Source organism: Macrotis lagotis, chromosome 8 (genome assembly GCF_037893015.1).
Source record: "Macrotis lagotis isolate mMagLag1 chromosome 8, bilby.v1.9.chrom.fasta, whole genome shotgun sequence".
In the NCBI taxonomy this organism is placed as follows: domain Eukaryota; kingdom Metazoa; phylum Chordata; class Mammalia; order Peramelemorphia; family Peramelidae; genus Macrotis; species Macrotis lagotis.
The window spans coordinates 111,168,400-111,181,921 of record NC_133665.1 but is presented as its reverse complement, the minus strand read 5'-3'; the positions used below and the strand labels follow the sequence as shown (position 1 = coordinate 111,181,921).

Here is a 13,522-nt window from a genome sequence, read left to right as displayed (position 1 = left end):
GATCTAGTAACAATCATCCTTGCTGGTCCACAAAGAAGACACTCCATATTTTGACTTTGGGTATTTTCTCTGGCTGACCCCCTTATCTGGGACTTTCTCATGTCTTTCTGCTGGCCTTCTTGACTTCCCAACTAAAATCCCATCTTTTTATAGGAAGCCTTTTCCAACTTCTTTTAGTTTTAGTGGCTTTCTGCTTCTCCTGTATAGAGAACTCACTCCCCCCCCCCCCCCGAGAAGTTAATTCCTTTTTTTAAGAAAAATTTTATTTTGAGTTTTACAATTTTTCCCCTGTTCTTGCTTCCCACCCCCATCCCCAGAGAGCTCACCATATATATATATATATATGTTAATTGTATGTATGTTTGTATGTGTGTATGCCTGCATGTGTGTGTGTGTGTGTGTGTGTGTGTGTGTGTGAGTGTTGTTTCTTTGCTGTCTCTCCCAGACATGTTTTATGGACAGGGTCTGCCTTTTGCCTCTTTTTTAATATCATTGATTCCTTAGGTAGGAAGGTGGGAATTGACTGACTTTGCCTTTAATGATGTATGTAGTCTTCATTAAACTGATAGGTAGTATTTCCATGTGTCGAAATGAGAAATTGAATTTGCTGAGCTCTATAAGGAAAAATAGATGCCCTAATCTCAAAGTAAATCTTTAAATGAAGTAATAGTCTTTGAAATATTATTAAAGAAGTAAATTTATAGTTGGCTTATTTTTGACAAAAAAGGGATAATTATTATTCATTTATTTTCCTATTTAGGTATCAAGGACAAGATTTCCGATTGCAATGAGTTCCTAAGGGAGACTCTGAAGGGAGCATGTAGTGCTCCTTCCAACCTGCTAGAGGGCGTGAGTGTTGATGGCAATGAAAGCAATGTGAAAAAATTTATTTGAAATTATAATGATCTGTTAATTTTTGTCTAAAGATACTTGCTTTACTTTTATGTATATACTTCATTTTTTGGGGGGTGGGAGAAAACAATGGATCTGTGATTTCATTGGTTATAAGGGACTTTGGATGAGGATGCTTCTACTACTAGTGCAAGTTGGCATCTGCTCTGCAATTTATATTCTTAGAGAGTTGCTTGAGGACACTGAAGTTAAAATGATTTGCCAGGGATCACAGACAGTATGGATTAAAAGCAAGACTTGAACCCAGATCTCTCAGACTTCTATCAGCTGTGCCAAATTGGCTCTCTAGGAGTTTTTAGACATTGCAAAACAACTATCTAGTTCATCTCCTTTATTTTACAAAGGAGGAAATTGAGACCCCATCAAGGAAAGTGATTTACCAAGTCTCATTTAAAAAAATATAGCAGAAGTGATCCTGATGCCAGGGCTTTGACACTTCGTTAGTGGGTGTTAACCCTGGATGTGCCCACCTCTTAGTGTCTAGGCAATTCCAAAACTACCAGTTTTAGAGAAGGTGCTAATCCCCATTGAAAAAGGGAGTTTTGGGGCACTAGGTAGTGTAGTGGATAAAATTCGGTCTCAGACACTTAATAATGACCTAGCTGTGTGGCCTTGGGCAAGCCACTTAACCCCATTTGCCTTGCAAAAACCTAAAAAAAAAAGGAGTTTCCTCATCTAGGACTTCCTTATATTAGGGAATTTACAGATTTAATCCCTACCCTCATTGACTAGGCACATATATGGAACTAGTCATTGCTGTTTTTATTATTTATGTTTAAAGTGCAATTTTCTTTTTTTTTTTTCCATTGTTTATGACAATTCATTTTACAAGAAAGAAGAAATCCATTTCTTGGTTACAGGTCATCCTTCTGGATTGTATTGCTTACTTTATTGCCATTTTAGGTTTTTGCAAGGCAATGGGGTTAAGTGGCTTGCCCAAGGCAGCTAGGTCATTATTAAGTGTCTGAGGTCACATTTGAACTCAGGTACTCCTGACTCCAGGACCATTGCTCTATCCACTGCATCACCTAGCTGCCCCTTTTATTGCCATTTTCAAAGTATATTGCAAGAATTGGTTTTCCTTTGGATTATAATGTTTTACACCTTCCATTGGTTGCAAACATTTTGTAGGGATAGGTAGTCTTAAGTGAAAATAGAAATGCATATTGAGAAAATAAATGTATTATGGGGTTTTTAATTTTTAATTTTAATTTTAAATTTTGAAAAGAATTTTATGTTCTTAGTATTTTCCACACAAATAGCTAAGGAAATCAGCAAACTTCATTCTTGAATGGGTGTAATGAAAAAAATCTTCCTAAATGAAACCAAATAATGGACATACAGAGTTCTCTTGGAATGCTATTAATTTGGTTTTTATTTTGATTAGTCATCTATAGCATATAATCACCTTGTACATAGCAACAAAAATGTAAAAGAACATGTAGGGTTTTAGTCAGTAATCTTTAAATTTTATTTAAATATATCGATGGATCTTTTATCTCTTTCTCTTTGGGTACTCCCTCCTCTAATGTAGAGTTATTTTCTATGATTGCTGTCCAGCTTTTTAAATAAATTCCCTTCAGAGGTTCTAACTAAAACACTAGATGTCTTATTTTGTGTCTCTTGTTATTTCATGAATACAAGCAATTTTTAAAATTGTTCATTTCTTTATTAGTTTATTCTAGTTATTTAACATTTTTGAACCCTGATTTTTGTATTTATTAATTTTGCTGTTGCTTTTCTTGTATGTAATTATGTCCCCCCTTTTCACCTGCAGCTTCATAAAGGGAAGAATCCTTTGGATCTCATTGCACCAGGCTCCAGACTGGAATGTCAAAATTTCCAGGATTCTTTAAGCACTTGGATTGTTAATGTAATAGATAATATTGGGGGAAGATTGAAGTTGCACTATGAAGGTCTGGAGGATTCTGACCAGTTTGAACAGTGGTTGTTTTATCTGGATCCATTCCTTCATCAAGTCGGTTGGGCATCTCAGCAGGGATATGAGCTTCAGCCTCCAACAGGTGAAGAATGATTTTCAGAAGACATTTTCTATGAATGGATTATAATTGAAAAGACTAATGATTTATCATCTTCTCCTGTATTATAGAAGCTCCCTTCAGTACATGTAGCAAAGATATCATTAAAGTTTATAGGACTATAAAAATGTAAAGTTTATGATTATTATATCTTAAATTTTCTTCCAGTTTCATTATTCCTAAGTCCTTTGCAATGTGTAATACCAATTTAAGATCACCAAACTGAAGTAAAACTGTTAAGTAAGGAATTCAAATAAGTAGCATTCATAGAATGGCAAGTCTTGTCAAAATGTATATTTTTAATGAGAATTTCAGTTACTGTAATATGTTTAAAGTTATGCTGTTTTAGGGCATTTTTTGCTACTGCAGTGGTGTACTCATTGTCCAGGCACATTTTGCTGCTTGTTTTAAATTCTATACTTAAGCTTAACTCCTCAGCTAATAGTAGCATTATTTACCAAAGTATTGAAAATTAGTAATAAATTGCTTAAGTGCCTCTTGGGAATAGGTTTCAATTTTAGGGATTACTTTATACTCACACTTGTTATTAGAAATTAATTTCTCATTTGTGACATTTGAACAACTTTTTCCTTATCATCACATGAACTTCCACTTTATTTTTTTGCTGAAGCTATTAGACATTTGAAAAGTGAGACAGAATGGCAGGAGATCTTAACCCAAATTAAAGAGGAAGAAGAAGAATCATTGATACCATCTGACTTATTTAAGGTAAAAAAAAAAACTTTAAAGATATTTTCCTACTGACAAAAGTGGTTGTGGGAGGTGTGTATCTGTAAAAGAAGTTTTGAAAAACAGTGATATATTATTTCTTCTTAGAGTGGTTTCTCTTATTGATTTAATTTAATATAATATATTGCATGAATGTCTTCAAAATACTTATTTCTTGAGATTAATCTTTTTGAATTGGTACCCAGGAAAGATGGTTAGTGAATTAGCTAACCCAATTTCTGTTAGAAGATTGAGCTAACTACCATAATTATTTGACATGTATTTGGGATAGTCCAAAAATTAATTTTGAAGCCATCAGCCATTTTAAAAATGAGGCAGAAGATTTTAGCATCTTTAGTTCTTATTCCCATATGGTGTTTTCATTTCAGGATAAACCAGTGATTGGACATCATACATTTTCTGTAAATATGAAATTAGAAGCGCTAGATCCCTTGGCTCCTTTTGCGATTTCTCCTGCTACAATTGTGAAGGTAAAAAAAGAACTTTAGTTATATTTTTACCTCCCTTCATGCCATAAGTGTGGTGCTCAAGAGGTTGTTAGGAGGTAATTCAAAGCTTTTTATTCCAAGAAATATCACATGTCAAGGAGATTTTAGATCAGAGATTTTAGGACTTCATAATCATCTGAAAAAAAGTGACTTTAATTTTATTGTATTAGGTTTTATGTCTTGTTTAATGTTGAATGCAATTAGGGTGCAAAATTCTTGAAGTTAGCAGGCTCAAACAAATTTAATAGTATAATGACAGCTAATTATAGACCGCATCCTCTTCCTCCAATCCTCCATCCTTGGTTCCACAAGGTAGCCAGATAGATCAGCCCAGAATCAGTGGGAGAGAGAGTCAAAGAAAGGAGGAAGCATCTGATGTTGTACCCCAGAGGAAGAGAGAAGGCAAAAATGTCACCAACAACTGAGGGCAGCTTATGTTTGCATTAAAGTTTTTGCAGGAATTGATATTTATGGATCAAAAGCAACTGAGCAAGAGAATGTCATATAAAAGGAGGTCAAACAAAGTGGAGATTGTTGCTTTCATTTGGTGTGAAGAGTGTGGAAACAGGGAGTTTTGTGTTACCCTTCCCGAGGTACACTGTGTTGGGTGGTGGTGGAGAAGCTGCACTCCTGTCCTGCCTTTGCACCTTCTCTCTAGCTTTCAGGTCTGGTCAGTGACACAGCCTTGTGCCACATTATCATTTTATTACTATTGTGACTGGTGGCATCATTTTTGTCATGCTTACTGAAAGGGAGTAGTAGAGATCCAGTTTCTGGATTGGGAAACCCTGACTTCAAGTCCTGCTGTCTAGTGGCTATATGCCCTGGAGTAAGGCTTTGCCCTCTCTGTGCTATTAGATAATTTTTTAAGGCTCTGAGTTTTTTAGAGAGGGTGCCAACTGCTGGGGGCAGAGTTTACTTACTCAGAAGTTCCTTAGAAGTCTGGGCTCTGTTCCTGTTCTTGGTGCTGATAAAATAATAATGTGATGCAAGTCTGAGCGAGAAGGAACCTTGAAGGTCACATAGTTTAATCTCCTAATTTTATAAATGAAAATATAATATCAATTAGGTCAGACCCAAGGTCAGACAAGTACTACATTATAAATCTGGGATTTTTGACTTGAGGTTCTCATCCCCAAACATATGCTCTTTCTGGTTTTCTGTTTTGTTTTAAGACTGGAAGAGACTTTCTCTTTTCCAGATTATAAGGAGGAATGATGATTTCATTTTCTTTTTCTTTTCTTTAAATGGAAAAAATATTTCACAGAGAAAATGGGAAAAAAAACAAAAAAGCATAGAGGAATCCTAATCTTTGTTAAAAGTTTATTTGAGGATGGAAAGGTTGATAGGGAATTTAAGGAAGAAGGACCACTGAACATTTACAACTGTCTGATAGATATCAAACTTTACCTGTAGAAGTGGAAACTATTCCATCTGAGATGAAAGAGATTCTTTTGTGTCAAGGAACAGTGATGTAGAGGGAGAATATCCATTACTGGTCAGAAGAAGAAGAGATAAGTTGTGGTGTTTCTGGGTTTCTTAGTTGGTGACTCTTCTGATGTAGCCTATGTTCCAGGGACACATATATAGAATGTGATAGACTGCCTGCTGAAACTAATCAAACTAAACTAGTAAAACCAGGTAACTATTACATACTATGAATGGTACACATGAGGATGCAAAGGAACTCAGAACTAATAATAATACTGAATATTATAAAATCTTGGGAACAAGACTTTAAACACCTTGGGGACTTTGGGAATATTTTTTATTATAGCTTCTAATTGAAGCTACAGGGAGGTATCTGATATCCTAAATTGAGATTTGAATTTCTGAGACTACAGTAAAATTTTGAAATATTAGGTTCTTGGATAGGGAAAATGTATGCTTAACAGTGATAAGTAGATAAAATAGGTATTTGCTTAGTCTGTGAATCTTAGTAAAAGGGCTTTATCCTGAAAATGGCAAGATAGAAAGAAAGCTGTCCACTTAGATTTGTTGAACTAGTTATCACCAAGTAGCAAATATGTCACAGAAGAATATCAGCAGAGAAGATCAACGTTATGTTACATATCAAGATTATATTCAAGAAAAGATCATTTGGCCATAGATGATGTTCATCCATCATAATTGAAGAGGACCATGTAACCAAAACAGAAGACATGACTTGCATAATTATATTTATTACCGTGAGGGGAGTATTGTACAGAAAACATCCTTCTCACTTGCCTTTACCAGAACCATTTCACCCTATGATCTGATCTGATAAGAAAAAAGACTTCTGGTGATGGTCTGGTGCTATGGGAGTTTTTGGCTCCTGAGAATGATTTTTCCTCATATCAGTGAGGCTCCTTGGTGCTCCAGCAGCACCAGGCAACATGCCAGTGTGTGATAATCTGACAACAAAATGGAGACTCTCAGCATATGAGACACTATGATGTTTTTATGACGTCAGACTGCTACGAAACAAGTCAATCCAAACCTGTCTTTCGATGGACTGATCATCAGTATGACCTATTCTCTCAGACCTTTAAACAGTAGAACAGTTTTAGCTTGCCACTCAAAGGTCTGGGATGCTCTGCTCTTAGTATACTCTCCAAGGGTCAAACTCAATAGATACTGCTGGAACTGTGTTGCTTTCTAAAGTGTGGACCCCTCCAAACCCCTTCCAGGATGGCCCTGCTTTTCACAAGGAAACAGAACTCTCTCCCAGTCTCCTACTGGCTTCTCTGTATGCCTCATGGGGTCCATCTTTGCCTCTCTGGATTCAGGGATCTGAATCTGACTCTCCTTTGAGCAACTGAAGACAATGAAGGTCATCACCCAGTCCTTTGGAATGACTTTTGCCTACCTATCTCTTGGACTGACTGACTCAGGTTTAACTGCTTTTCACATGGAACCCTGTTAGGGACTGTTGTATATAGGAGCACTGTAAATTATCTTCACCTGGTGTCCTTGAGCACCAGAGCTTTATCTTACTAAGTGCCATGGAGTGGGAGTGGATTAGCGATTCTGAAGGATATTTAAGCACTGGTATTTGGTTAAATAAATGGAGATCTTGGAGTATAGGATGGAACTTGTCTTCCTTGTCTCCTGCCCCTTCAATGTTGAGGGAGTCCAGACAGGGACTCAAAATATGGCACCGGTACAGGGACAAGAAGGCGGCGTTATCTGAGTGAAGTTTGGAATAAGGACACAGCAGATACAAGCCAGAGAACCAGGCGACATCCCAGAGCAGAGGACTCTGGAGAAAGTAATAGGTTGATTTATTACTAGGGGGGCTGTTTTTTTTTTTTTTTTTTTTTTTTGGCAAGGCAAATGGGGTTAAGTGGCTTGCCCAAGGCTACACAGCTTGGTAATTATTAAGTGTCTTGAGACGATTTGAACTCAGGTACTCCTGACTCCAGGGCCAGTGCTTTATCCACTACACCACCTATCTGTCTAGGGGGCTGATTTTGAACAAAGAGGTATAAAATGAAAGTGAGAAAACAATTAAGTATTTAACATTTAGAAGTCAGGGGAAGTGGAGTCTCTGAGGGAGGTGATGCAGGGGATGGAGCTTCTTCAGCAGGAATCTGTGCCAGTGTCATGAACTGGATGGGGAAGACCTGTCTGCTGCTCCTTTTGGCTACGGCTGCTGGCCTGACTGCTATGCACGTTAAACATGATCCAAACCCCTAAACCTATGGGCAACTGTAGTGACTTCTCTTCATTTCCGGAGACCCTGACACAGACCCTGACGCTGCAACCATTGCCCGGGCCACCAGAGGGCCGTGAATTGCACATTAACTGTGCTTCCTGTGTTGAGCGATGGTGTCACATGCTGTTGTACAGTTTGTTATAGTGATGGCTACTGTTCACAAAATGCAACAACTCCAAATTGTACTGTCAACATCTTAAGTAATTTCAAATGCTTTCTCTCATTCTCTGCTGTTCCCACCCTCTGCGGAGGGAGGGAGGGGAGAAGGGAAATCCTCCTTTTTGGAACTTCGAAACTCAAATTTTTATGTCTCAGATGGAATTCAGGCTTCACTTCATAGACAAGACCCCTCCAAAAACTTATTCTAGAAATAAAGGGGACCCCCCCCCATGCCTTCTTCCTGGTTTGGGGAGGAAGGCGGGGTTGGGCAATTGACTGTTTTTCAGTAGATTGATTGGGAAGCTTCATGGTTTAATTAAGAAAAAAGGGGAAGAGGATTTTTTTTTTCCTGGGATTGGGAAATTTAGATTTTGCCTTTTGAAGGAAGCCTGTGCTTATGGTTAATATTTTGGTGTGTGTGTATATGTGTGTATTTAATCATCAATAGGATGTTTTTACATCTCTCTACTGGCCTGGAGAGGTGGGAAAATGTTTCTGTATTTTGAGATTTTGGTGTCAGCCAGGGTATCCAACAATCTCACTTTTTGATAAGTTTGAAATACAAAAGAATTGTTTTCTGTGTTTGTGTTAGTGTCTAAACTCTGAAATAGGTAAAGTTAAAAAGTTACTCCTTTTACTTTGAAATTTGAGTTTGATTGCTTTGAAAGGTTTTCTGTTGGCAGAAAAAAAAACTTTGTAATCTTTGTAAGTTGGGGATAAAATATATTTCAAGGAATTTAGGAATATTGATTTTTACTATTGATATTTGTTTATTTTTGAACTTTTGTTTACAATTTGTATGGCATTCATTATGTAATAATTTTGTTTAAAAAAAAAAAAAGACAAGAAGGGTGATATGTTAGAGACTGTTGTGTATGTAAATTATCTTCACCTGGTGTCCTTGAGCACCAGAGCTTTCTCTTACTAAGTGCCATGTGAATGGGAGTGGATTAGAGACTGGAGAGGTATTTAAGCACTGGTATTTGGAGAACTTGTCTTCCTTGTCTTCTGCCCCTCCAGAGCTCACCTGGGGAAGATTGAGGGAGTCCAGAAAGGGACTCAACAGAACCCCTTCTCCACTTTGACCTTCAGAGTTTTCATTTAAATATTTGCTATGTGACCATAGATGATCTGTTCACAAATATACACAATCTAGGGAAATTACAAAGTATTGGAGATCTTAGAGAAAAAGGCATATTAATCATTTTGTTGAGGCCTGATAGAATGACATTTATGATTGGAATCCAGCTTTGGAAAAAAAATTAAAATATTCCAAAATAGCAAAATAAATCACAGAGGTTGGCTCATGGAATAGCATTGTAAATTAAAAATGAGGTAGGTAATAGTCTTTTTATATTCTACTGTGGAAAGACTGAATCTGGAATTTTCCCTGAGTGCCACATTTTAATCAGGACATTGACAAATTGGAGTATGGTGAGGGTACTGGGGACCATGCTGTATGAGCACTGAAAGAATTAGAGGTTTTGAGAAAAGAAAAGTAGAGGGTAAATATAACTGTTAAGAATATCTGAAAGACTGTTTTATGGAAGGAAAAGTAGATTAGTCTTCATTTCCTTGGCTCTAGAAGACAGAATTAGGAGCCTTGAGGTGGAGACACATTTGGAATTCTCTCATGATTAGAGGTGTCCTAAAGGAGAATTGGTTCCACACATTGGCTTCTCTGCAGAGAATAGTAAGACTTTTTCTGGTTATTGTAAAGAGTTCATGTTTGGTTGGACTAGGTGATTTCTGAGATGCTTTTTAGCTTTGAGATCTGTCTAGTCTGTTCTGTAGATGTACTTAATACACATTTGCTGAATTGGATTGTTTCATCCCTGAGGTACCACAGAGCTACAGGAACTGTTCTAAGGCTTCTAAGATTTTTTTTTTTTAAACTTCCTACCCCAGAAAGGGTTTTGTCAGTAATACCAATTAGTGTTCTTAGTGAAAGTCTCCTTTCAGTCCCTGGGGATCCCAGTTAAGCATAGTCTTTTGAGCTCATGTTCCTGTGTCTTTATAATTGGTAAGCATGGAATTAGCCATAGTTGTTTAAGACACTTGTCCTTGAAAGTCATATGTAGACATTTGACCTAGCAATGCCATTACCAGGCCTATATAAGGACTTACATGTATAAGGATACTTATAGCAGCTCTTTTCTGGTAGTACAGAGCTAGAAATAGAGGGGATACCCGTCAGTTAGAAAATATCTGAACAAATTGTGGCATGTGATTATGATGGAATAATATTCTACTGTAAGATAAGATGAACAGGATGCTCCTTGTAAAACCTAGCTACACTTGTATGAGCAGGTGAATGAGAAATGTACCACATACAAAGTAACAGCAATATTGCAGAATGATCAATTGTGAATGACTTGCCTTTTCTTGGCAATACTGGGACCCAAGATTACTCTGAAATCCATTCCAAAGACAGAGCTGATGGTATCTTAATAGACTGAAGCATACTTTTAAGAAAAATTATTTTAATTGAGGTTCTCTTTTTTTGGGGGGGAGGAGGGAGGGCTATGTTTATTCTCACAATATGACTATTTTGGTTTTACATGACTATACATTTTTAACCTATATCAGATAATTTGTTTTCTCAATGAGGTGGAGTGGGATTAGAGGAAATGAGAGAAATCAGAACTCAAAGTTAAAAAAAGAATGTTAAAACTTTGTTTTTACATGTAACTGGTGAAAAATAAAGTAAAATAAAATATTAAACAGAAAAAAAGAGTCACATGTAGAAATCATTTAATGTTTCTTGAACTTAATTTCTGTTGATTAAACTTACAGGTGTTCAATGAAAAATATTTTTTGGTGGAAATTGATGATTTGCGACCAGAGAATCCCACAAGAAGATCCTTTGTTTGTCATGTTAATAGTGCTGGCATTTTCCCAGTACATTGGAGTTTAAAAAATGGTTTACATCTCAGCCCCCCTCCTGGTATGTACCTTTCTAGTTGAACCTGTGAACTCTGATCTTATCCTTGAATCAAGATTTATTGTCAAGGAACATTTTTCAGGATCCTTATTTTTCTCTTTCCATTCCTTGTTCTCTGCTCTCTTTGACATATTCTTTTTTTTTTTTTTAAATTTTTATTTGGGGTGGCTCGGTGGTGCAGTGGATAGAGTACTGGTCCTGGTGTCAGGGGGACCTGAATTCAAATATGACCTCAGACACTTAATACTTACCTAGCTATGTGGCCTTGGGCAAGCCACTTAACTCCACTGCCATGCAAAAACCTAAAAAAAAATTATTTAAGGCAATGGGTTAAGAGTGACTTGCCCAAGGTCACAGAACTAGGCAATTATTAAGTGTCTGAGGTTGGATTTGAACTCCGGTCTTCCTGACTCCACTGCACTATCTAGCTGCTCTCTCTTTGATATCTTCTTAAAATTAAGTTGGCATAGCTATAGATTTCCAATAAAGAAATATTAAGGAGTTGAAAGAAAATTAGCACATTAGATGAACATTGGTACCCAGATCTATAAAGTTGATTTGGAAGGTACATTTCATTGAGCTTCATCAATCATTCAGTAACTATTTATTAAGTTCCTATGTACCAGGCTAGGGAGACAAGGACAAAAACACTCTCCTGGGGAAAATGGAGCATGTACATACAAGTATTTAATGAATGTATATTAAGCAAATAAATATAAGGTAATTCTTTGAGGGAAGGGATAGCAACTTGGGGAAATCAAAAAAGGCTTCATATTAGAAAGGAGTGTTGCACTGCAGACAAGAGTGCAACATATGACAAGAAACAAAGATGGGAGCAAAATAACATGCTAATTTGCTTGGACTTGAAGAGATTGTGAAGGAGAATAATTTGTAATAATTCCAGAAAGGTACACTGGAGACTAATTGTGAGATGCTTTAAATATAAACAGGAATTTAGATTTGTTCATACTGGCAATTGAGAACCACCAGAGCATCTTGACATGGGGGACTGACATGATTAGACTTGTACTTTATTGTTTTTTTGAATTTTACAGTCCCCTCCCCCCAATCTCGCTTCCTTCCTGCTTATCCCCCACAGAGGGCAGTCTGATAATCTTTACATTGCTTCCATGCTGTACACTGATCAAAATTGAATGTGTTAAGAGAGGAAATCATATCCTTAAGGAAAAAAATAAAATATAAAAGTTTAGTAAAATTACATAAGAACTTTTTTTAAAAATTAAACATAATATAGACTAGTACTTTAATAATAGCATTCTGAAAGTAGTGGATGATGCACTGGAGAGGGGACCAACTTGAAGCAGAGATCAGTGATGAGACTTTTGCAGTATCCAAGCAAGAAGCAGTGAGGACCTGTCAGTGTTGGCCATGTGCATGGAGAGAAGGGGAAAGATGCAGGAGATATTCTGGGGATAGAGTTGACAGGATTTGGCCACACATGTTGGATTTGGATATATAATGGGAGAGAATGAGACTCAGAGTTAAGGGAGATTTCTAGGTTGCAAATCAAGGGACTGGAAGGAAGGGAGCTTACTTAATAGAAATAAGTAAGGAAGGTTTGTGGGAAAAGTTAATGAGTTCTGTTTAGGGCACACTGAATTTGAGGTGCTGTGGAAATGTCCAATGGACATTTGATGGTATGGTGCTGCCATTTAGGAAGACTGAATATATAGACTTGGAATTCAACTGTGTATCTTTGGAATGGATGAGGTGTTCAAAAGGGAAGTGTTGGAGAGAGGAGAAAGGAGGGCCTGAGGCAGAGCCATAGGTCACCTTCACAATTGGAAGGCAAGACGTGGTTGACTGTCTTCATACAATGTGAGGATGCTCCTGTCTTGGAGAGGGAGGCTAGACTTCACAGTGAGTGGGAAAGGAGCAGCTCTTCTTGTTGGTGCTTATGAGTGAGGCCTTCTGCTGAAGAGCAGCATCATCAAGTAAGACGTTGTAGTTTTGTAGAGAATAAAAGCAGCACTTGGGACTTACTAAGTGCTTATTTTCATCTCACCTTTAAAGTAGTGTGAGAGCCTTAGAACAAATTTTTTGCACTGACTATTTCATAATGACAAATTTAGAATTATTTGACTGCACTGTAATTTTATGATATAACCTATTAAAGTAAGTATAAATACATGGAGAGTTTTCATTTTTACATAATTTTAATAATATTGTTGTAATAATGGAGTATGTTCTCTGTATATGTGTTCAGAACTAAATATAACATAATAAATGAAGCGCCTATTCAGGCAGGATTATTTTATATACACACTCATTGAATGTTCATTTCTGAATATATCCTTCCCTCCAACCTAACAGTCCATCTATTCTTTGTAACAAAGTGAAAAAAACAACTCCCAAAACAGTGCATGCAATATTCTGTGTACATGAACACAGGTAATGAGGGGGAGGAGAGAGATACATTTCTTCTCTTCTTCACTAGGCTCAAGCTTCTTAGTCATTATAATTAGACGATATTCAGTTTTGTTTGATAGGACTCTCTGTTTACATTGTT

At 36.9% G+C, this 13,522-nt stretch overlaps 2 protein-coding genes across 2 annotated transcripts in view; both read left to right on the top strand.

Annotated features, from left to right (window-relative positions):
- SFMBT1 (Scm like with four mbt domains 1) overlaps nt 1-13,522 on the top strand; it is a 227,305-nt gene that overhangs the window by 24,608 nt on the left and 189,175 nt on the right.
- Nucleotides 1-13,522, top strand: part of LOC141496528 (scm-like with four MBT domains protein 1) — a 79,429-nt gene that overhangs the window by 24,608 nt on the left and 41,299 nt on the right. Inside the window, exons 4-8 of the mRNA XM_074199029.1 lie at nt 761-849; nt 2,690-2,936; nt 3,583-3,680; nt 4,070-4,171; nt 10,845-10,995. Coding sequence (XP_074055130.1) covers nt 761-849; nt 2,690-2,936; nt 3,583-3,680; nt 4,070-4,171; nt 10,845-10,995 — 687 coding nt within the window. The remainder of the gene's footprint in view (nt 1-760; nt 850-2,689; nt 2,937-3,582; nt 3,681-4,069; nt 4,172-10,844; nt 10,996-13,522) is intronic.